Genomic DNA, 25,022 nt, shown 5'->3' with positions numbered 1-25,022 from the left:
CAGTCAGGCTTTTCTTACCACCATCTGGAAAATTGGTTTTTTAGTGTTGTTTGATTTTCAAAAATTTGAAAATTACCTGATCCAGCGTAATAATAATACTGTCTCTCCATTTTAAAGATTATATATTTTAAATTATCGATATACTCGTTGAGAACGCGTTGTTTATCAAGTCTACATTATTATCGTTGAGTTCTCGGCGCAAAATAAACATTTTGTAGATAAAAACGGTTATTGCACAAGCTCACCTCACTATTTAACGAACACTGATAACTAAATCGATCCAAATAATCTCGAAAATTTAATAACTTGGTTTAACTGATGCTGTAGCAACTCCATGGACCACCTTCTACTTACTCATTTGAGAGAGCTTGAGACGCGGAGTTTTTTTTCGTATTTAGAAGGTGAAAGAGAGTGGTGGAAAGGAAAAGGTGATAGTACAAAGGCGTACAAAGATTTTGATGATTTTTGGATCGTTCTTTGATGAAGCATAAAAATAAACTGGCGATTTTGATGAGGAAATGACCTAATAATTAAAATAATTAAACCGTGAGGTCATTCAATTCTAGGAATGTTACAAATGTTTAATGGAAATGCTACTTTACAATTTAAAGTTAAATTTTTATCAGAAACCGCAAAAAAGAAGCAACTATTTATAATTAAGCCATAAATGTGGACTTGTTGAAAAGAAAGTGGAGTATAATCAGAAATTTCTACTTGTTAGGAGTTTTCCCCATTATTCTATTAACTATTTAGAACTCGTCCATTTAAATTGAGTGCATTTGAACTACTTTCACCAGGTTTTTTAATCAAATTAATTGGTTATAAATTGTAAAATTTATCTCTGTAATATGTAACTAAAAAGCTATTAAGAATTAGAACATGCAATAATTAGACTTGTAAATCTAGAACAGAACTTGTTTTGCATTAGCAATAACAAATTAATCAACAAATAACCTTGATTGTGAAAATTAAAAATTTTCCATTTACACCATTTAATAATCTTCGTTATTTACACAAAAAGTCAACGACATGGAATTTATTGTTTATAAAATGATTAAAAAAACTTGTTACTCTTTATCAACAGGTTGATAATTTCATTTAAATTAAAGTTTAAACTTGTATAGTATATGCAACCAATTACGCATCTTTTTTTAAATTACATTATTTTTTGTAACATTTGTACGTTTTTACTTTATAGATATAATACTGAGTAACTACTTTAAAATCGTTTATTAAAAATAACTCATAAAACTTCTAATAACTACGTCTCAACTTTATTGTTAACATAACCTTGATTAATGACTTAATGACAGTCGTCGTTTTTCTGTCTCCTACTACTAGATGGCGTAACCATATATAATTAAATTGATAATTAAAATTGTTATAAAAGCACTTAATTCCAATAAAAAAGTAATTTAATAACATTATTTAATAACTTTGTATATAAATATTATATATAATTTATTTAAAAATAAAAAAAGAAAATTGAAATGTCAAAAAATAATTTAAAATGTAACTATGCTTAATTTTTTTTATTAATATCAATTAAAAACAATTATTTAATTTTTAATTTTAAACTAAACCAATCAATTTAATTAAACCATTTAATTAAAATTTTTTAAATAAATTTTTAAATTATTTAAAAAAAAGTTTACTCCCAAATCAGTTGGTAACACTTTTTACACTAAAAATGGCACTGTGTGTTTATTGTCAAAGTGATTAAAACTCGGTCTTCCTCTCAAAACACCCAAAAAAAATGTACGAATTTCTAAAAATGTTGAATTAAATTTCGTTAAAATCCCACTGCCTTTAAAACGTTTTCGTTTTGCGGAGTATGACGAAGATCGTCCGATAGAAATAATGCCCTGTACACGTCGGGCGCAGCTACAAAATGTTTTTACTCAGATTACTGACGATTTTGTGTATCTTAACCGCCTTTTTGCGTGTGATTTTGGGCCACAACGAGTGCCCCGCGAAATGTAGTTGTAAACGCACCAATCAGGCGGATACTGCCGAATGGGTTAAAGTCAGGTGTGGTGACTTTAAAAGGATACAAACCTTCGAGGAACTCGATTTTAATAATATCGCCAGCGAAATCGTTCATTTGAATTTATCCAACAACTCGATGAGCAATTTTCAACCGAAAATCCAATTTGTTGCTTTACAAAAATTGTAGGTTAAAAATTAATTTTTAATATGATTTTAATTCAATGTTTTTGTAGGGATATAAGTGGAAATCAACTGGTTGATCTCGTAGATAGACAATTTATTGAGGTTCCTAATTTGAAGCGATTAGATATTTCTGGGAATCAAATTAAAAACGTTGGACGATTCACTTTCGAAAATCTTCGATTACTCGAAAGATTAAAATTAAATAATAATTTTATAAACACAATCGAAAAGGGTACTTTTGATTATTTGGAGAATCTTAAACAATTGTGAGTAATTTTATCATTAAAAATTTTGAGGTTAATTTCAATTTTGAGGTTATGTCAAATGTCATTTAATAAATGTCATCAAGAATCATGTTGCTTAAAAATTGACAATTTTTTTTTAATTGACGTGGAATCACTCAAATAAGTTGTTATAAATAAACAAAAAGGGCGGAAAAGTGTAAAACTTACCAAAAAATCACTTTAAAGTTTCAAATTGACGACAAAACGCATATTTTTGGGTGAAATACGGTTGTTTCTTAGATTTTCGACGCATAACGACTAAAATGTCGTTGTTTACCATCTATAAACTAAAAATACCTGGTGCCCTACCCCTCTCTTTAACTTATTGGTTCCTGAATATCTGGCAAAAGACTAATTATTGCTATCAGAAGATTAAATACTGCTAGTAAAAGACTAAAAACTGCGTGGAAAGAGGAATTACTATTTCAAAAAGTTATTTACTGCTTCTAAAATGCTAGATACTGCAGAAAAAGACCACAACTTACTTGGAAACTGTTTTCAAAATAATACCTATTACTTCCAGAGCACTAAACACTGCTGTTAAAGGTTTTGACCTACTTTGACAGGAGAAATACTGCTTCCAAGACCACTTATTGCTTTCAAAGACTTTAATAATACTTTGGAAAAGAGATGTGCTTTCCAAAAAGCTACCTTCCACTTCTAGAATGTTAGATACTGCTGGAAAAGACTAATAACTGTTTGGAAAGTAGAGATATGCTCTCCAAAAAAGGTACCTACTGCTTTTAAAGCGCTATATAGTACTGGAAAAGATTACAACCTGTTTGGAGAAGACTAACTACTGCTGGGAGAAATTATTATCTGCTTGGAAAGACAAGATACTGTTTTCAAAAGGCTATTAACTACATTTGGTATGCTAAATATTGTTGGAAAGACTACTAATTGCTTGGAGAAAGCTAGATATTGTTGGCAAAGACTATTTAATGTATTCAGAAGACTATATACTGCTGCCAAAACACTACTAAGTGCTTGGAAAGAGGAAATACTATTTCAAAAAGTTGCCTGCTGCTTCTAAAATGCTAGATACTGTAGAAAAAGACCACAACTTACTTGGAAAAGACTAGAAACTATTTTCAAAATCATATCTATTGCTTCCAGAACGCTAAACACTGCTGTTAAAGGTTTCGACCTACTTGTACAGGCGGAATACTGCTTCCAAGACTACTTATTGCTTTCAAGGACTTTAATAATTGTTTGAAAAAGAGATATGCTTTCAAAAAAGCTACCTACTGCCTCCAAAATGTTAGATACTACTGAAAAAGACTAATATCTGCTTAGAAAGAAGAGATATGCTTTCCAAAAAAGCTACCTACTGCTTCCAAAATGCAAGATACTGGTGGAAAAGGTAACAATTTGCTTGGAGAAGACTAGATAGTGCTAACAAACAACTACAAACTGATTGGAAAGAGGAGATACTGCTTCCATAAGATTACTTACTGCTTTCAAAGCGCTATATAGTACTAGAAAAGAGTACAAGCTGTTTGCAGAAGACTAAATACTGCTGGGAGAAACTGTTAACTGCTTGGAAAGACAAGATACTGTTTTCAAAACACTATTAACTACTTTCAGAATGATAAATATTGTTGGAAAGATTAAGTACTAATTGCTTGGAGAAAGCTGGATATTGTTGGTAAAGACTATTTAATGTTTTTAGAACACTATATACTGCTGCCAAAATACTACTAAATGCTTGGAGATTACAATACTACTGGTTGAAGACTATTTACTAAAACTATCCTTCTGTTGAGTGATATCTTTCTGTGTCCTTTCCATTACAAATTTAAAAATTGTTGCTATAACACTCGATTCTTTGTCACCCAGAAGTGACATATCTTTTTAATTTACTGATTTATTTCAAAATTTTGTGTAGAAATTCCACTTTGAGTTACTTACCGAAAAACCTATATTTTGTGTGCTAACCACGCAGCACATTTGGTTAAAACGCATATTTTCGGGTTATATACGGTTGTTTCTTACGTTTTCGACGCATAAGGACTAAAATGTCGTTGTTTACCATCTATAAACTAAAAATACCTGATACCCTACCCCTCTCTTTAACGTATTGGTTCCTGAATGCTAGATACTGCTATCAGAAGATTAAATACTGTTAGTAAAAGACTAAGAACTGCTTGGAAAGAGGAAATACTATTTCAAGCAGTTGCCTACTACTTCTAAAATGCTAGATACTGAAGAGAAAGACCACAATTTATTTGGAAAAGACTAGATATTGTTTTCAAAATAATACCTATTGCTTCCAGAACGCTAAACACTGCTGTTAAAGGTTTTCACCTACTTGGACAGGCGGAATACTGCTTCCAGAATGTTAAATACTGCTGGAAAAGACTAATAACTGCTTGGAAAGAAGAGATATGCTTCCCAAAAAGCTACCTAATGCTGCCAGAATGCCAAATATTACCAGAAAAAACTAATAATTACTTGAAAAGAAGACATATGCTCACCAAAAAGGGTACCTACTATTTACAAAATGCTAGATACTGGTGGAAATGATTACAATCTGCTTGGAGAAGTCTAGATAGTGCTAACAAACAACTACAAAGTGGTTGGAAAGACGAGATACTGCTTCCATAAGACAACTTACTGCTTTCAGAGCGGTATATACTACTAGAAAAGATTACAATCTGCTGGGAGAAGACTAAATACTGCTGGAAGAAACTATTATCTGCTTAGAAAGACAAGACACTGTTTTCAAAAGACTATTAACTACCTTCAGAATGATAAATATTCTTGGAAAGACTACTACTTGCTTGGAGAAAGCTAGATATTTAGATATATATACAGATATATTATCGATATTTTATAAAGATCAATTCGTTATCTTTACAAAATAACCGTTAAAATGAGTCCAAACATGATGCATTTATCTCAAAAAACAACAAAGTTAGAATAAAAAAAAATTACTCCTGAAGTTAGCAACAATGAAGATAGCAATTTAATTTTTAAATATTAATACCAACCTTAATTTTTAATTTTTTTTTATTATATTTTTATTTTTGTGATAAATATTAAGACATTTTATCAAAATTAAGAATATGTCAAAACGACGTTAACATTTCAAACCGGAAGTTGACTGTAACATCATTAATATTGAAGATAAATATGTCGTGTTTGTACTCATTTTAAAGGATTTTTAATGAAGATTACAAATATGTCAAAATTGAGGTTGACATTTTAAACTTGAAGTTAGTATCATATAATAGACGTTTTATAACTGAAGTTAATCTAGTGTTAGTCACTTTTCCGCTTATATTTCGAGTAATCTTGGAATTAAACGCATCATGTTTACATGATTACAAATATGTCAAAATTGACGTTAACATTTCAAACCGAAACTTAACCATAACTTCATTAATATTGAAGATAAATATGTCGTGTTTATACTCACTTGAATCTTTCATGATGTATTCTTTATTAAAAAAACCTTTAAAATGAGTCCAAATATGATGCATTTATCTCAAAAAAGTTAGAGTAAAAAACATTAACCTTGAATGTTTTTAGTTTCTAGTTTTCAAAAAACGTGTCGTCACATCGAAATTTTAATGTAATTTTACGGTCACTTTTCCGCACTTTCATTTCATTTTTAACATCTTTTTTGGATCATTCCATCTTGATTAAAAAAAATGTTGATTTTTAAGCCGAATACTCTTGAATTTTAACAAAATAAAAATTAAGAAAAAAAATTAGGTTATGGCATGATTTCGCTGTCATTTTCGCGAAATTTTAGTGTCACTCCAAAGATGGCGTTGTTACAAAAATAAAACTAAAGTCCCTAGATTATTAAAGTACCGCCGTTTGCCGCCATTTTGGCTCGAAAGTTTAAAACTATATCGTTCTATTAATAATATTACGCCAAATTTCCTTTTTTTTTTCTCGTGGTACTCTGAAGAGTCGAAAGTCCTTCTTACTGCTATTTTTACAACTCCAAAGGCAACAAAACCGCAATATTTTTGTAAATAAGTGGTGACATGCACTGACAAGCTGTCAAACCGCCATTTTGGCTCGAATACACAGGCTTCATGAACCGCGGTGCTTCGATAATCTATTGACTTTAAATAAAAGAATCTATACATGGTGATTCTTGAATTTTTCCCTAAATTCTTATTTTTTTAGAGATATCTCAAATAATCCGTTAACATGCGATTGTAAATTACTTTGGTTATTAAAATGGGCTGAAAATACATCGGTAAAATTAATGTCGAACCCAAAATGCGCATCGCCTGCAGCGAATAAAGGAATATCGATTAAAAAATTAAAAATTGGCGAACACATTCATTGTAAATCCCCGGCACAAGGAAATCGTGAAATCCCCATCGTTGAAATAACCCCCAATTATAGCCAAATCGTTTTTGAGGGAGATTCATTACGATTAAATTGTAAAGCTCCGAGTAGTTTAGAAAGTTACGATATACATTTATCGAATTTAAAAGATAATATTGAATGGTTGTGGCTCGATTTGAATCCTCGAACGATTTTCGATGATGTTTTAATAGAAAATAAATATTTAGAAGATGTTGGATTGATTGATAGCTCGTTGATTATAACGAAATTGAATCGGAATCATAGCGGAATGTGGAATTGCGAGTTAATCTCGAATAAGCATCGATCAAAAAGTGTTAAAATTATTGTTATATCAAATGAAACAAAGTTTTGCTCAAGTATTTTAACAAGCGACAACAAAGGAAGTTATATTTGGCCTAAAACTATCGTAAATAACACGGTTTTTTTACCGTGCAAACAAACCCATTTATCACTGGATATTAATTTACAAAAAGTAAGTTATTTTTGTGGGGAAAATGGGAAATGGAGTGATTTAAACACAACGATGTGTAGTTATATCTCGGATACAACACGAATTTTAGAACAATTTTCTAAGTTTAGTTTAGCAATGGGTAAAGGGGGGATCATCGAGAGTGCTAAACATTTTAAAAATTATATTTCTGACTTAAATCAGTTAAAAGATGTTGAAGATTTGATATTTATAATCAGAACGATTGAAAGTTATTCTCAATTTGTGCCGGAAGAGAACGAATTGGGGCAAATTTTAGTGGAAATTGCAAGCATGGTGATGTTTTTGAACGAAACTTTCATTTCGGAAACTTGTTCTAGGGATAATTCTTGTAATAAGCTTATCAAATCAATTGAAAATATCGCTCAATTTACAACGATATCTTCTCTTCATAAATCGAATATAGCTTTAGAGATATTTCCCGTTAAACAAACAACCTTCTCAGGAATGACGTGCACTTGGTATATTACCCATAATAATTTAAGGGAACGATTATTTTATTGCGCAACTACGAATCAAATCACTAAAAGTGTTACTCCCGAGAAAACTGTTGAAGCCTCTATTCAAGTACCGATATTATTCTTTCATCAATTACGTAATCGGGAGATTTTACAAGATACTTTATCGCATAAGATTTTAATTTCGATGTTTGGGGATGCTAAATTATTTCCGATTAAGAGTCGAAATGAAATTATTGTTTCTGCTGTTGTTGGAATTAAATTAGGTGAGTTAAATTAGTTAATTAACTTTTTTTATTTTTTTATACTATACTTATATGTGAGTCTATACTTTGTTCACGACTACTGCTGAAATTGATTCTATAAATTTATTTTTTTAAATAAATTTTTAATAAAGTTTAAACGTCAATTTGACAGAAATTCAATGTTACCAACTGTAACCAACTTCACAACAATTTATCAAAATTAAATGTCAATTTTATGAAACGTCATGTTTTTTTTTATGAAAATTAATTAATTTATGCTTAAATGATACGAAAAAAGGAATTTTTCGAAAACTGCTATTAAAAGTTCACTTTTGCGTAGTACTTAGCGACCGTCAAAACGATAGTTTTTTGTCAACAGGACGTAAAAGTCAAAGAATCAAAGAATTTGATACTATTAATTGTTAATTTATTGTTATGAACAAATTATAAACAGAAAATAATCAACATTTAATTGTTTTATCATTTCATTTCATGTTTAAATGCAAATTTATAATAGTACATTTGTTCAATATGTAAGGTTAAGTCGATGTGACGTTAAGTTTTTGACATAACATTAAATGAATTCTAAATGTCATTATACAGAATTTAGTCGTTTTATTAATTTATAAACTTTAGAATACGCAGTTTTCGAAAAAATGTTGTTTGATACACGACAGCGAAATTCTTTTGCATTCTCGAACGATTTTTTAGCTCGCTTAAGCGCCATCTTGTATCAAAAATAACTATTCCTAAAAAGTCCTAAAAAATTAAATTAAATTGACGTTTTTTGAAATTTTGACGTTTTTACATAATTATTTTTAGTCTGTCAAGTTGATTACCCGTGAATAATGATTATTCACCGCTATTATTCACTTAAAACTCATTTTTTTAAATAAATTTTTTAATAAAGTTTAAACGTCAATGTGACAGAAATTCAATGTAACCAACTTCACAACAATTCGTCAAAATTAAATCTCATTTTTATGAAAAGTAGTTTTCTTTTTACTAAAATTAATTAATTTATGCTTTAAATCATACGAAAAAAGGAATTTGTTTATGTTTTTTAATGTCAAACCTTTAGCAAGTCATAAAAAATTAAATTAAATTGACGTTTTTTGAAATTTTGACGTTTCAAATAATTATTATCAGTCTGTCAAGCTGATTATCCGTGAATAATGATTATCCACCGCTATTATTCACTCCGTGAAAAATGACTACCCGTTTGTTTTAGAAAACTCATTTATAAAGTAGTCGTGGACAAATTTTGTTTGATTCAAATACACGCGTGGATTTCAAGCTTTCAAGACTGATGAATGGTATTTGCCTAAATGAATCTGAAGCCTGATACTCGTAGTCAGGTTTTGGAACAAACTTTCCAGAAACTTTCTTGTCAGTACTACTAATTACATGCGTGTCAACCAAAACTCTTTCTCCAACCTTGAATCCTTGGTACTATACACCTTGCTGCCTCTTTTCTTTTCTCATACCAGCCTTAAAAATTAAACACAAAGGCGGGAAATTCAAACACCTTACAATCATTGTTGAACGCTCTTAACTTCAGTTATAAACCTTCTATTATATGATAAGTACCTTCAGGTTTAAAATGTCAACCTCAATTTTGACATATTTGTAATCTTCATTAAAAATCCTTTAAAAGGAGTACAAACACGACATATTTATCTCCAATATTAATGAAGTTATGGTCAACTTCCGGTTAAGAATGTCAACCTCAATTTTGACATATTTGTAATCGTTGTGAAAAATCCTTTAAAATGAGTCCAAACATGATACGTTTAATTCCAATATTACTCGAAATATAAGCAACTTCCGGTGTGAAATGTCAATGTCATATTGATATATTCTTAATTTTTATAAAATGTCTTAATTTTTATCACAAAAATAAAAATGTAATAAAAAATTAAGGTTGGTATTAATATTTAAAAATTGAATTGTTATCTTCATTGTTGCCAACTTTGGGTTTAATGTTTTTTATTCTAACTTTTTTGTTTTTGAGATAAGTGCGTCATCTTTGGATTCATTTTAAAGGTTTTTTAATGAAGATGACAAATATGTCAATATTGTCAATGACGTTTCAAACCGGAAGTGATTGTATTTCCATTAATATTAAAGTTAAGTATGCCGAGTTTGGACTCATTTTAAAGGATTTTTTATGAAGTTGATAAATATGTCAAAATTAAAAGTTCGAACTTTTGGTTTTTGAGATAAATACGTCAAGTTTGGACTCACCTTAAAGGTTATTTTATGAAGATTACGAATATGATAATAAAATTAAAGTTGATGATTTATTTTTAAACAATGAAATGGCCCAAAAAACCCGTTAAAAATGAAAAGAAAATGCGGAAAAGTGACTAACACTAGATTAATTTCAGTTATAAAACTTCTATTATATGATACTAACTTCAAGTTTAAAATGTCGACCTCAATTTTGACATATTTGTAATCTTCATTCAAAATTCTTTAAAATGAGTACAAACACGACATATTTATCTCCAATATTAATGAAGTTATGGTCAACTTCCGGTTAAGAATGTCAACGTCAATTTTGACATATTTGTTATCGTTATGAAAAATCCTTTAAAATGAGTCCAAACATGATACGTGTAATTCCAATATTACTCGAGATATAAGCAACTTCCGGTTTGAAATGTCAACGTCGTTTTGACATATACTTAATTTTTATAAAATGTCTTAATTTTTATCACAAAAATAAAAATGTAATAAAAAATTAAGGTTGGTATTAATATTTAAAAATTGAATTGCTATCTTCATTGTTGCCAACTTTGGGTTTAATGTTCTTTATTCTAACTTTTTTGTTTTTTGAGATAAGTGTGTCATCTTTGGAGTCATTTTAAAGGTTTTTTAATGACGATGACAAATATGTCAAAATTGACATTGACGTTTCAAACCGGAAGTGATTGTATCTCCATTAATATTAAAGTTAAATATGTCGAGTTTGGACTCATTTTAAAGGATTTTTTATGAAGTTGACAAATATGTTAAAATTAAAAGTTGAAAGTTCGAACTTTTTTAGTTCAATAAAAATATACAACATAGTAATATCTTATACTAACTAGTGGTACCTAGCACTGTCACTAGAACTAACACTAGACCTCAAGACGGTTAAATCCGAATGATTCTAGTTGTAAGTCTTGAATTAGTTGTAGTGTTAGTTCTAGTTTTAGTGCAATAAAAATACCGCTGTCGTTTGTAAAATGGATAAGATGAGAGATGTTAAACTATTTATAGTAGTCAGAACATCACACCAAAGTCTCTTGAAATCCAAGCGTGATATCCTTATAACAATTTTTTTTAATAAATATCTATTTGATTTTGTTACCGTGTTGAATTAATAGATGGCGTTAGATAAATAATTAAAATAAATTCTTTTTAGATGACGAAAATCAAATAGAAAATTTGACAGACCCGATTAACATAATGTTACGAACCCCAAAATCATCGCACACATCATCGGAATTAATCCCGGTGTGGTGGAATAAAAATTTAAACAACGGAACCGGATCTTGGACGTCGCACGGATGTTATTTCATCGAAGAAATTTTAGATTCCACCGTTTTCAAATGTTACAACCTCGGCTATTACGCTTTAAAACAAAACTCGACCCAAACCTCAATCAAGTATTACGCAAAATTCAAATTCTCCCATTCCGCGATTTACATCGGAAGTTTCATTTTGTTTATGTGCTTATTAACGTCGATATTAACGTATTTATTTTTTTACGCCGCCATTCAAATGCCGCGAAAGGCCAAACATAGCTTATTAAACATTTGGATTTCGATTGCGTTTTTGTGTTTTATTTATGTCTTTGGGATTTATCAAACTGAGGATTTAAAGTTGTGCCAAATAATCGGATTAATTTTGCATTATTTAACGTTATCGTCGTTGTTGTGGATGTGCGTTGGAGTTAACGGGATGTATAAGAGGTTACGGAAGAACGATAATCGGGTTTTGGAGTTGCAGGATGATGAAATTGGGGAGGAACATATTAAGAAGCCGATTATTGGGTTGTATTTTGTTGGGTGGGGGATTGCTTTGATTGTTTGTGGGATATCGTCGGCTGTTAATATGAAGGAGTATTCGTCGGTTAATTATTGCTTTTTGAGCTCGGAACCTGCGTTAAGCGCACTTTATGTACCTTTTACGATTTTGATTATAACTCTTTGTATTTATTTTTCGTTGATTAGGTGCGCTATGTATAGCATTGTTGATACGGGGGGGCATTTGAGCGAAGGTACGCAAGCGACGGAGAACGTTGATTTGGATCTGTTGGAGCCGAATTTTCCTAATAACTCGATTCCGAGTATTTCGACGAAAAGTTCTTCGGAAACCGAAGACCCCGAGCATGCCCCAATCGTTCAATTAAAGGCATACATCATTTTTTTATTTATTTATGTCTTAACTTGGATTTTGTGTGCTTTCTCGACGATTCAACCGATTAAATTAAAAAGATTTGAGGAGGTTTTTTGCGTAGCCTACGCAATTTTAGCGATCGTTTTAGGCTCTTTCACAGTTTTCTTTTATTGCATCGCGCGAAATGATGTGAGGACGCGCTACGTTTTGTTCACAAAAGATTTAAAAAAGAAACGATTATTCTGCTTCTTTATTCGCTCGAGAAACATCAGCGACACCACAACAACAACGACGCGAAACGTTTCGCAAATTCAAATTCAACCTCTCCCCCCGATTCCGATCATTGAAGAAGGTGGAAACTCGAATCAAACGCGTTCAAGCAGCCGCTCATCCTCAAACAACACAAAATCAAACAACAGCCATCAAATTCTAAAAGGAGCCGACTTAAACGCGTACTCAGACTCGCAAGGAATTAAAATAAACAACGTTAATTTGGTTGTATTGCACCGGAAGCAGTATCGCGGGAACTCGGTTGTCCCAAATTTAATCGAAAACCCCACTAATTCCGAAATGTTTTATAACCCCCACCAAATAACGGTTGCAAGGAAATTTTTTCGTAAGCAAAAACGCAACATGATGAAACACACGAATTTAGTTACGAAAAGAAACGATTTTCACGATAACAGCTCGATTGCGTCGTTCCCAAAAACGAATAACGACAATCAAAGCGTTGACCATCAAAGCATCTTCTCAACAAACTCGAAAGTTAACAACACCAACATTCACATCGAAAAAATAAGGAAACAACGTAACACGAATAACCCCAATATTCTCTTAATCGATAGTTACGATGAAGAAGCAACGAAACCCACAGATTTCAAAGACAAAAAGAGGAAACATAAAAAGAAACAAATCAATAATTACAAACCCACCCATGATAATATGAGATCGGTTTCGCAACAATGCACCTTGGAGTATAGCTCAGAAGCCATATCGGATTCAATTTTAGATCAGCGGAGTCCCGAAAAGATCCAAAACAATTTTAACCCCGAATTAGCAACCGCAACAACAGAAAAAACTATAAAAATATCCGAAAATGTCGATAAATTAAACACGGTTTATGAACCATCGTTAGAAGAAGAAAATTCTTTCCTTCCAGGTCGAATTTATGTCAACCCATCTCACGAACCTTTATTCCCAATAAATAAACGCGTGCAAAGTCGAGCGAGTAGCGTCTCAGCCAGCGAAATCGACGAATTATACCAAGAAATAAGAGGACCGAGACACAACAAATACGACAGAATGCGACAACCGAGTCCTTGTTATTCCGATTCGGAAGTTACTTCCGGTGTGAGCGAGGTTCGATTTAGAAGTAGAAGAGGGTTCTTTGGCGAAAAATTTTCAACATCAAACGTTTAATTTTAATTTTAAATTAATTTTTAATGTCAAATTTGACATTAACTTTGACGTTTCATAATTCAGATCTGATTAAATTTATTTTTTTAATCTCCAAAATGTGTGATATTTTAAATATGACAGTGCAATTTTTATTTTATATTAATTTTCGTTCAAAATAGATGATAATGATTAGATTTGTGCCAAAAAAGTAATAAAATGAGAAATTTGACGTTTAAACTGTCAAAATTTTTTGAAATTAAACGTAAATTAAGTGCTTTTAGGTTAATTTTAAACGAAATTAACGGTAAATAATGTGGCTTAAACGAAGAGTCATAAAAACTTAATGACTCTATCAATGTTGTAATTTAGATTAAAAAAAATGATATTAATTCTAATTTTAAGAGTGTGATTTCGTTTATTCTTAAAACTTTTGCTGTGTACTTACCGAATAATTTTAAGAATCTAGAATTTATACCTTGTATTGATAGATAGATAGATACATCGAATTTTTTTTTTTTTGTTGTAAATAAAAAATGTGATTTCTAAAAGGAAGTTGAAACAAAACTAGAATTTATTTTGAATTGTAAAGAAAATGTTTGGTATATAAAATATTAAACTATTTGTTGCTTTAAATGTAACGTATTTATGAAAAATGAGGATTGAACTAAAAAAAAACGCTTAGCTACGGTTAGCTTAAGTTAGTAATTAATGGACTTAATGTAAATGAAACGAAAACACGTATATACGTACCTACGAAACACTTAAAAATCGTAATTATAAAGACTGTTGATACGAAAAAATAATAAGTATTACGAAAACTATTATTTATAAATTATAGAATATTATATAAAATTTATAAGATATTTGTGAAGAGGAAAACTAACATTTTGTTAGAAAAAAACGTTTATAAGATGTGTATAAGGAATATTCAATAAAAATAATATAAATAATTTTTTTTTTTAATTAAATAATGTCAAACGAAACGTCATACATAAACCCAATTTTTTTTTCTATTATGTGCTTTAACTACACTCAGCGGCATAAAAACCGCATCACCTAAAATCATGATCGGTTTCAAACTAATAATAACTTTTGAACGTATTCCTCGATTTAAATAGGTTTTTTTTATTTGGAAGGTTTACCCTTTGTCAATATTTCTGTATACGCCTTCCCCATTTTGCCGCTTTTTAATTTCAGTAATAATTTTAATTCTTTTACTCATCGGGACATGGCCCCACGCAAGTATACCGTAGCTAATATGACTTTGGAAAAGCGCAAAATAAGCTGTATGCAATACTTCAGTAGAAGAAAACTCCGAGAAGCCAAAACTTCCCCATGGGAGTTCCATGTAAGTCCAGGGTCCACATGGACACTAAGAAATCTGATTCTTAATTGATTTTTCAGTAATGTTTCAATAACTTTTGATAATACGGGTAGTATTATTAGTACTAATTGGCCTATAGTTGGAAGCATCATTAATATCGCCCTTTTTGAACAGCGGCAAAACATATTCTACCTTAAAGTCATCTGGAAAACAGCCAGTAGTTAAATATTGGTTAAACAGAGTAGTAAGTACAGTAACTGTACAAGTAATCAAAAGGTTTTTAATTTTTTTAATCATGATCGCATTAAGTCCAAATATGTCAGCATACTTGCTTGGTTTGAGGAATATAATCCCGCACCTCAACTTGTGAGAAAGGATGAAATGCGAAATATTCGCATTTAGAGTAATCCACATGTTCGATTAACAATGATAAAGGATTCTCGATTAACAATGAATGGAATGGCCTGCACGTAACCCTGATTTAAACCCCATAGAACACATGTGGGATATGCTAGGGAAACGACTAGAGGAGGAAATACCCGTTATTAACATTTTAACTTGTGAAATTGAAGCGCCAAAAGAAGAAGAGTTGCTATTGGTCAGTTTTAGGGCAATGTCAACCTCAATTTTGACATATTTGTAATCTTCATCAAAAATCCTTTAAAATGAGTACAAACACGACATATTTATCTCCAATATTAATGAAGCTATCGCCAACTTCCGGTTAAGAATGTCAACGTCAATTTTGACATATTTGTAATCGTCGTGAAAAACCCTTTAAAATGAGCCCAAACATGATACGTTTAATTCCCATATTACTCGAGATATAAGCAACTTCCGGTTTGAAATGTCAATGTCAATTTGACATTCTTAATTTTTATAAAAGTCTTAATATTTGTTACAAAAACAAAAGTATAATAAAAATAAAAAATTAAGGTTGGTATTAATATTTAAAAATTAAATTGCTATCTTCATTGTTGCTAACTTAGGATTTAATGTTTTTTTATTCTAACTTTTTTGGTTTTTTGAGATAATTGCGTCTTGCTTGGACTCATTTTAAAGGATTTTTTTTAATAAAGAATCATCATGAAAGAACACCATGAAATTGTCAATTTGTCTATTATATGATAACTAACTTCAGGTTTAAAATGTCAACCTCAATTTTGACATATTTGTACTCTTCATTAAAAATCCTTTAAAATGAGTACAAACACGACATATTTATCTCCAATATTAATGAAGTTATCGTCAACTTCCGGTTAAGAATGTCAACGTCAATTTTGACATATTTGTAATCGTCGTGAAAAATCCTTTAAAATGAGCCCAAACATGATACGTTTAATTCCAATATTACTCGAAATATAAGCAACTTCCGGTTTGAAATGTCAATGTCATTTTAATACATTCTTAATTTTTATAAAATGTCTTAATATTTGTCACAAAAACTAAAATATAATTAAAAAAAAAAATTAAGGTTGGTATTAGTATTTAAAAATTAAATTGCTATCTTCATTGTTGCTAACTTCGGGTTTAATGTTTTTTATTCAAACTTTATTGTTTTTTGAGATAAGTGCGTCATGTTTGGACTCATTTTAAAGGTTTTTTAATGAAGATGACAAATATGCCAAAATTGACGTTGACATTTCAAACCGGAAGTGATTGTATTTCCATTAATATTAAAGTTAAATATGTCGAGTTTGGACTCATTTTAAAGGATTTTTTATGAAGTTGACAAATATGTCAAAATTAAAAGTTTTAAGTTCGAACTTTTTGGTTTTATGAGATAAATGTGTCAAGTCTGGACTCACTTTACAGGTTATTTTATGAAGATTACGAACATAATAAAATTAAAGTTGACATTGACAACTGAAAGTTTATTTCACTACTAAACCCGAATGCTTCTAGTTCTCGTTCTAGTTTTAGATCAATAAAAATCTGGAACATAGTGATATTTTATGCTAACTAGCGAGAGGTACAGCTAAACGGAATGTTTCTAGTTTTAAGTCTAGTGTCAGTTCTAATGTTAGTATAATTTTATCTGTTATTCAGAGCTAGATGATTGTATATTTTTATTGAGCTTCTCCGTATTAAGAAGTAGGCAACCAACTTTACACGATTTTTTTTTCATAAATTTATTTTAATTAATAGAAATTTTATTAATTAATGATTAATAAATATTAAAAATTAAACCAAAATCCAATAATAATATAAATATAAAAATAAATTATTACAAAAAATTAATATTTAAATTTGACGTTTCAAATATATCATTTTGACATTTCAAATATGTCATTTTGAGAATTCAAATATATCGATATAGATTTCCTCAGCACTTATTCAGCCGTAAATCAAGGTCATTGTCATCCAAAAATAACCGAAGCTTGTTTTTGCCGAAGGAAATTATTGGGGAAGAACTATAGCGAGATCGTCATGCCTAGATTTATTGTTATTTCTTACGATTTTTGATTAAATAACGACACAAATCGTATCAAGATTTGAAATGTCAAACGAAACGTCATACATAACCCTAATTTTTTTTTTTGTATTTCATATTTGGTCAAATTGGATTGTTCCAGTACTTACAACTACAATATAATCTTCATATTCCATTTAAAAATTTTTTGTATTTCAAAAATCGGATCTATTATATGTCAATATTGAAATGCGTATTACCAACTTAATTTTGCAAAAAGAATTACATTTTGATATAGTACCTTGAAGTTATAAGTAAGGTAAAACCAACAATACATCAATTTAATTGAGTGAAATCGAAAAGTAAATGTAACAAATTTTATCAGAAAATGAACGATTAAATAAAATCAGCGATCAAGACGAGGTTATGTCAAATGTCAATTAATAATAACATTTTAAATCTAACCTCAACATTTATAATTATTTTATTTTACACATTTTTAATCTTATTTTGCTGAAGGTAGGTTATCAAAATGTAATATTTTATCTAATAATTAAAATTTAATGTTAAAAATTTAACGTTTCATAAAATTGTCAAATCTGACGTATAACTTAACCTTAATTCTTTTAAACTTGATAATTTTAGATTAAAAGAATGAAAAAAAATATAAATATAAAAAGAGGTGCTTGTACGAACGAAGAGATAACGACTCCACGTTTTATTTACTCGGAAATTTCCGCTGTAAATCTTCACAAAAATATCTTGTTGTGTTTACTTGGAAATTTCCTACTGGAATAAATCCTTTTTTATCATCGCAAAACGAGGATAACGAAGGATAACAATCACGTGTTGATTTATTTCTCATTATTTTAAGAAAGAAGGTCTCGTTAATTTCTGAATGGGAACACAACGTTATCTAATACAAGAATAACACGAGTTGCTTAACATGATTTACTTCTTTACGCACTTAATCTAATCTTTCCGTTTTAAAATAGCTTTGTTAAATTTAAACACAAAAGAAATACCGATTACCGAAAAAGAAGTTATTAATTAAAATTAAAAGAACTTATTTATTAATTAAATTGAGTGAAAATATGTTAATAATATTTATGATGCTAATTGTAATTAATAAAATTAACCCCGACCTAAATTCTTATTGTTTAAAACACTTTCAACGGAAAATAACCAAAGGAAGTTTGTTAAAACAAAGAAAATAATTGCAACCTATGACCTGGATTAAAAGATAATAAAGGATTCAATACGGTTTAACCTAGGGTATAAAATACCGAGTGTACTCTCAATTTAATCATCAATATTGCACTAAATCAAAAAGGAAGATGTCTCAATGTATCCTTAACAAAAAAGGCCATCAAAACGGTATCCAGAAATTAGAGAAAATCAATTCTAATCAAACTAAAGACGTTATTGAGAGAGAAAAAAAATTTGGGGCTCACAATTATGATCCAATTCCAGTTGCTTTAACAAAAGGAAAAGGTAAATTAAGTTGGTAACATAATTAATTTATTAAACGTCACTTTGACGTTTCCGAAACGTCAAATTTGACGTTTGTTTATATAGGTGTTTTTGTATGGGATGTCGAAGGAAAAAAATATTACGATTTTCTTAGTGCTTATTCAGCGGTAAATCAAGGACATTGTCACCCGAAAATAACGGAAGCTGTTAAAAAACAAGTTGATACCTTAACATTAACTTCAAGGGCTTTTTTTACCGACGCTTTAGGTGAATACGCCGAGTTTATAACAAAACTTTTTGGATATGACAAAATTCTCCCGGTAAATAGTGGGGTTGAAGCCGGCGAAACAGCTTGTAAAATAGCGAGAAAATGGGGTTACTTAAAAAAGAAGATTCCAAACGATCAAGCAAAAATTGTTTTCGCCGAAGGAAATTATTGGGGAAGAACAATGTCGGCGATTTCATCATCGACCGATCCAACTTGTCGGGATTGTTATGGTCCTTTCATGCCTGGATTTATTGTTATTCCGTACGATGATGAGGAAGTTTTAGAAGAAACTTTAAAAAATGATCCGAATATTTGTGCTTTTATGGTTGAGCCGATTCAAGGTGAAGCTGGAATCGTCGTCCCTAAACCGGGTTATTTAAAAAGAATTAGAGAAATTTGTACGAAATACAACGTTTTATGGATTGATGATGAAGTCCAAACAGGTTTGGGAAGAACCGGAAAATTATTGGGGGTTCACCACGAAAATGTTCGCCCGGATATAGTTTGTTTAGGAAAAGCTTTATCGGGAGGAATGATGGCCGTAAAAATTCTAATGTTTAATAAAACATTTTTATTAATTTATTTATTTCTAGATTTCCGCGGTTCTTGCCGACGATGAAACCATCCTTTGTATAAAACCGGGCGAGCATGGCTCAACTTATGGCGGAAATCCCTTATCTTGTAAAGTTGCAACAGCTGCTTTAAAAGTAATTTTAGAAGAAGATTTATGTGAAAACGCTAAAAAATTAGGCAACATTTTAATGGAGGATTTAAAAAAATTACCTAAAGAACTAGTTTGCGAAGTTAGAGGGAAAGGATTGATGTGTGCTATCGTTATTAACGAAAGTAAAACGTTAAAAGAAATTTTAAAAAGTAATTAAACAATTCTATTTTTAGAAGTTGGATTTACAGCCACCGATGTTTGTATTAAACTAAGAGATAATGGCCTTTTAGCTAAACCAACTCACGGAGATATCATCCGATTAGCACCACCTTTAGTGATGACGGAAGTTCAATTAAAAGTTTGCACCAATATTCTATTAAAAACTATAAATTCATTTAGAATTTAAAAAACAAGTTTTAGTACCAAGAAAAATAAAGTATATATAATAAGAATAAGTCTTATTTACCAAGTAAACTTTCCTAAATAATTCACACCTTTATTGCAAAATACGTATTGCATTTCCCAGTGTTGACCTATTTGAATCGAAGCACTTCAAAAGTATTTTATCCTCATTCAACGACTCATGTTAAAATTAAAAGAGAAAAATGTTCCTAAGAAATCCTAAATTAATAAGAAACATTTATAGAAATGGATTGAGATGTTTAACGACACAAGAAATTATTGCAAGAGAAGATCGATTTGCTGCAGATAATTATGAACCATTACCGGTTGCTTTAACAAAAGGAAAAGGTAATATAGAATTATACTTTCTTTTTTTCATTCGGGGGAGTTTTTTCAAATTTAAGCGCCAAAAAGAAAGGTTGCTATTGGTCAGTTTTAAATAAACATCTCGAATTTTGCTAGTATAATTTTTTGACATATTTGAAATGTCAAAATGACATAATATTTGAAACGTCGAATTTAAATATTAATTTTTTGGAATAATTTATTTTTGTATTTATATTATTATTGCATTTTGGTTTAATTTTTAATATTTATTAATCATTAATTAATAAAATTCCTATTAATTAAAATAAATTTATGAAAAAAAAATCGTGTAAAGTTGGTTGCCTACTTCTTAATAGTGCTAGTTAGCATAAAATATTGAAAATGACATATTTGAAACGTCAAATCTAAATATTAATTTGTTGCAATAATTTATTTTTATATTGTTATTGGATTTTGATTTAATATTTAATATTTATTAATCATTAATTAATAAACTTCGTTTTCTTAATTAACTAAGAAAATTTTCTGTTTGAATCACTTTACCTCATTTCTTTCTATTCCTGAGATCAATTTTCCTTTCGTTTTTGATTTATTTAGTTTGGTATAACTGAGCGAAGGAATATAATCGTTTATGAATTGTGTTTTTAAGGTTAACAAAGAACATTTTTTGTCTTAATTACTTTCTCCCATCTCTTTTTATTCGTGAGATATCAATTTTTATGTCCAAAATGTCATTTTTCCAAATATTCACTTTTTGACTTATTTAGGTTGGTATAACTAATTCATGAGATATAACCGTTTATGAAGTATGTTCCCCAGGTTAATGAAGAAGATTTTTTGTCCTAATCACTTTCTCCCATCTCTTTTTATTCTTGAGATATTATCAATTTTTACGTCATAAACGTCACATTTCAAAATATTCGCTTTTTGCCTAATTTAGGTTAGTATAACTAATTCATGAGATATAACCGTTTATAAAATATGTTCCCCAGGTTAATGAAGAACATTTTTTGTCCTAATCACTTTCTCCCAACTGTTTTTATTTTTGAGATATCAATTTTTATGTCAAAAATGTCATTTTTCAAAATATTCGCTTTTTGACTTATTTAGGTTGGTATAACTAATTTATGAGATATAACCGTTTATGAAATATGTTTCCCAGGTTAATGAAGAACATTTTTTGTCCTAATCACTTTCTCCCAACTCTTTTTATTCTTGAGAAATATCAATTTTAACGTCAAAAACGTCACTTTTCGAAACATTCGGTTTTTGACTTATTTAGGTTGGTATAACTAATTCATGAGATATAATCGTTTATGAAATATATTGCTCGGGTTAATGAAGAACACTTTTTGTCCTAATCACTTTCTCCCAACTCTTTTTATTCTTGAGATATCATCAATTTTAACGTCAAAAACGTCACTTTTCGAAACATTCGGTTTTTGACTTATTTAGGTTGGTATAACTATTTCATGAGATATAATCGTTTATGAAATATGTTCGCCAGGTTAATGAAGAACATTTTTTTTCCTAATCACTTTCTCCCAACTCTTTTTATTCTTGAGATATCAATTTTTATGTCAAAAATGTCATTTTTCCAAATATTCACTTTTTGACTTATTTAGGTTGGTATAACTATTTCATGAGATATAACCGTTTATGAAATATGTTCCTCAGGTTAATGAAGAAAATTTTTTGTTCTAATCAGTTTCTCCCAACTTTTTTTATTCTTGAGAAATATCAATTTTTACGTCAAAAACGTCATTTTTCGAAATATTCGCTTTTTGACTTATTTAGGTTGGTATAACTAATTCATGAGATATAACCGTTAGGAAATATGTTTCTCAGGTTGATGAAGAACATTTTTTGTCCTAATCACTTTCTCCTACCTCTTTTTATTCTTGAGATATCATCAATTTTTACGTCAAAAACGTCACTTTTCGAAATATTCGGTTTTTGACTAGTTTAGGTTGGTATAACTATTTTCTGAGATATAATCGTTTATGAAATATGTTCCCCAGGTTAATGAAGAACATTTTTTGTCCTACTCACTTTCTCCCAACTCTTTTTATTCTTGAGATATCAATTTTTACGTCAAAACCGTCATTTTTCGAAATATTCGCTTTTTGACTTATTTAGGTTGGTATAACTAATTCATGAGATATAACCGTTTATGACATATGTTCCTCAGGTTAATGAAGAACATTTTTTGTCCTAATCACTTTCTCCTACCTCTTTTTATTCCTGAGATATTATCAGTTTTTATGTCAAAAACGTCATTTTTCAAAATATTCACTTTTTGACTTATTTAGGTTGGTATAACTATTTCATGAGATATAATCGTTCGAGATATTCTAGGTCTAGTGTGAGTTCTAATGTTAGTATAGTTTTATTTGTTATTCAGCGCTAGATTATTGTATATTATATTTTGTATTCAGAAGTAGGCAACCAACTTTACATAATTTTTTTTTCATAAATTTATTTTAATTATTTTTATCTATAGGAGTTTTATTAATTAATGATTAATAAATATTAAAAATTAAACCAAAATCCAATAATAATATAAATATAAAAATAAATTATTACAAAAAATTAATATTTAAATTCGACGTTTTAAATATGTCATTTTGACATTTCAAATTTGTCATTTTAACAATTCAAATATGTCATTTTGACGTTTTAATTTCAGGCGTTTTTGTGTGGGATGCAGAAGGAAAAAAATATTACGATTTCCTCAGCGCTTATTCAGCGGTAAATCAAGGTCATTGTCATCCAAAAATAACCGAAGCTCTCAAAAAACAAGTTGATATCTTAACATTAACTTCAAGAGCTTTTTTTACCGATGCGTTAGGTGAATACGCCGAGTTTATAACAAAACTTTTCGATTACGATAAAGTTCTTCCCATAAATACCGGAGTCGAAGCTGGCGAAACCGCTTGTAAATTAGCAAGAAAATGGGGCTACTTAAAAAAGAATATTCCAAACGATCAAGCAAAAATTGTTTTTGCCGAAGGAAATTATTGGGGAAGAACTATGGCGGCGATTTCATCATCGACAGATCCAACTTGTCGAGATCGTTATGGCCCTTTCATGCCTGGATTTATTGTTATTCCTTACGATGATGAGAAAGTTTTAGAAGAAACTTTAAGAAATGATCCGAATATTTGTGCTTTTATGGTTGAGCCGATTCAAGGTGAAGCTGGAATCGTCGTCCCTAAACCGGGTTATTTAAAAAAAGTGAGAGAAATTTGTACGAAATACAACGTTTTATGGATTGATGATGAAGTCCAAACAGGTTTGGGGAGAACCGGAAAATTATTGGCGGTTCACCACGAAAATGTTCGCCCGGATATAGTTTGTTTAGGAAAAGCTTTATCGGGAGGAATGATGGCCGTAAAAATTCTAATATTTAATAAAACACTTTTATTAATTTATTTATTTTTAGATTTCTGCGGTTCTTGCAGACGATGAAATAATGCTTTGTATAAAACCGGGTGAACACGGTTCAACTTACGGCGGCAATCCCTTAGCTTGTAAAGTTGCGATAGCATCGTTAAAAACTTTAATTGACGAAAAAATGATTGAAAACGCGGAAAAATTGGGGAAAATTCTTGTGGAGGATTTAAAAAAGTTACCGAAAGAACTCGTAAAGGAGGTTCGAGGAAAAGGAATGATGACGGCTATAGTTATAAAAGAAACTCCTACGTTTACCGCTTTAGACGTTTGCAAAAAATTGAAGGATAATGGCTTATTAGCTAAAAACACGCATGGTTATATAATAAGATTAGCACCTCCTTTGGTCATTAACGAGTCCCAATTAAAAGAGTGTACGAAGATTTTAATCGACACAATGAATTCATTTTTGAAATTAAAGTAAAACTTGTATTATGATTAATTCTTAATAAAGAAATAAATATAGCGCAGATGATATTTGGGTTGCATAACTTAGTATTTAAATTTTGTACATAAAGTTGTTGTTCATTAAAGTAAAAAATGATGATTCATTAAAGTTTATCGTTAAATAATCGTACACAACAACTTAGTTATGTACTTTAGCTTCGATTTTTTATTATTTGCTATCAAATTCTAGTACATCCACTCGAAATGAACGAATAATTGTAAATTGCATATAAGCGAAGCCCAAGTAAACACATTGAAACCGTTTTAATGCGGTTGAAGTGACGATAAAAAAGCGTCAGTGAAAAATAAACACTTCGAGATAGAGGTGAAATGAAAACGTTTTATGATTTAAAAATGTAAATGTTGAAAGAGAAAGTTTGTCGTTAATGTATTAATAAAAAATTGTTTTTTTTTAATAAATGTATTAAATTTTATGATAGTAAAAGAATTTATTTGTTGCAGTTTTATCTATATGCAAGTTTT

The 25,022-nt window shown here is 29.9% G+C and overlaps 3 protein-coding genes across 3 annotated transcripts; all 3 read left to right on the top strand.

Annotated features, from left to right (window-relative positions):
• Window positions 1-1,681: 1,681 nt before the first annotated feature.
• Window positions 1,682-14,719, top strand: LOC111413199 (Remoulade). Its single transcript, XM_023044091.2, has 4 exons — window positions 1,682-2,172; window positions 2,223-2,438; window positions 6,603-8,002; window positions 11,394-14,719. Exons 1-4 carry the CDS (start codon window positions 1,892-1,894, stop codon window positions 13,787-13,789), a joined length of 4,293 nt encoding a protein of 1,430 aa, XP_022899859.2. The 5' UTR covers window positions 1,682-1,891; the 3' UTR covers window positions 13,790-14,719.
• Window positions 14,720-18,679: 3,960 nt separating this feature from the next.
• LOC111413223 (ornithine aminotransferase, mitochondrial-like) lies at window positions 18,680-20,355 on the top strand. Its single transcript, XM_023044117.2, has 4 exons — window positions 18,680-18,999; window positions 19,084-19,787; window positions 19,840-20,092; window positions 20,144-20,355. Exons 1-4 carry the CDS (start codon window positions 18,843-18,845, stop codon window positions 20,314-20,316), a joined length of 1,287 nt encoding a protein of 428 aa, XP_022899885.2. The 5' UTR covers window positions 18,680-18,842; the 3' UTR covers window positions 20,317-20,355.
• A 35-nt stretch (window positions 20,356-20,390) lies between these two features.
• Window positions 20,391-24,562, top strand: LOC111413206 (ornithine aminotransferase, mitochondrial-like). The gene is made up of 3 exons (XM_023044099.2): window positions 20,391-20,660; window positions 23,329-24,032; window positions 24,085-24,562. The coding sequence occupies exons 1-3, from the start codon at window positions 20,516-20,518 to the stop codon at window positions 24,514-24,516; spliced, it is 1,281 nt and encodes a 426-aa protein (XP_022899867.2). The 5' UTR covers window positions 20,391-20,515; the 3' UTR covers window positions 24,517-24,562.
• The last annotated feature ends 460 nt before the right edge of the window (window positions 24,563-25,022 follow it).

The sequence above is a fragment of the Onthophagus taurus genome, chromosome 3 (genome assembly GCF_036711975.1).
Source record: "Onthophagus taurus isolate NC chromosome 3, IU_Otau_3.0, whole genome shotgun sequence".
NCBI lineage: Eukaryota > Metazoa > Arthropoda > Insecta > Coleoptera > Scarabaeidae > Onthophagus > Onthophagus taurus.
Note: the sequence above shows the minus strand (reverse complement) of the source record. Positions and strands in the feature narration are given on the sequence as shown.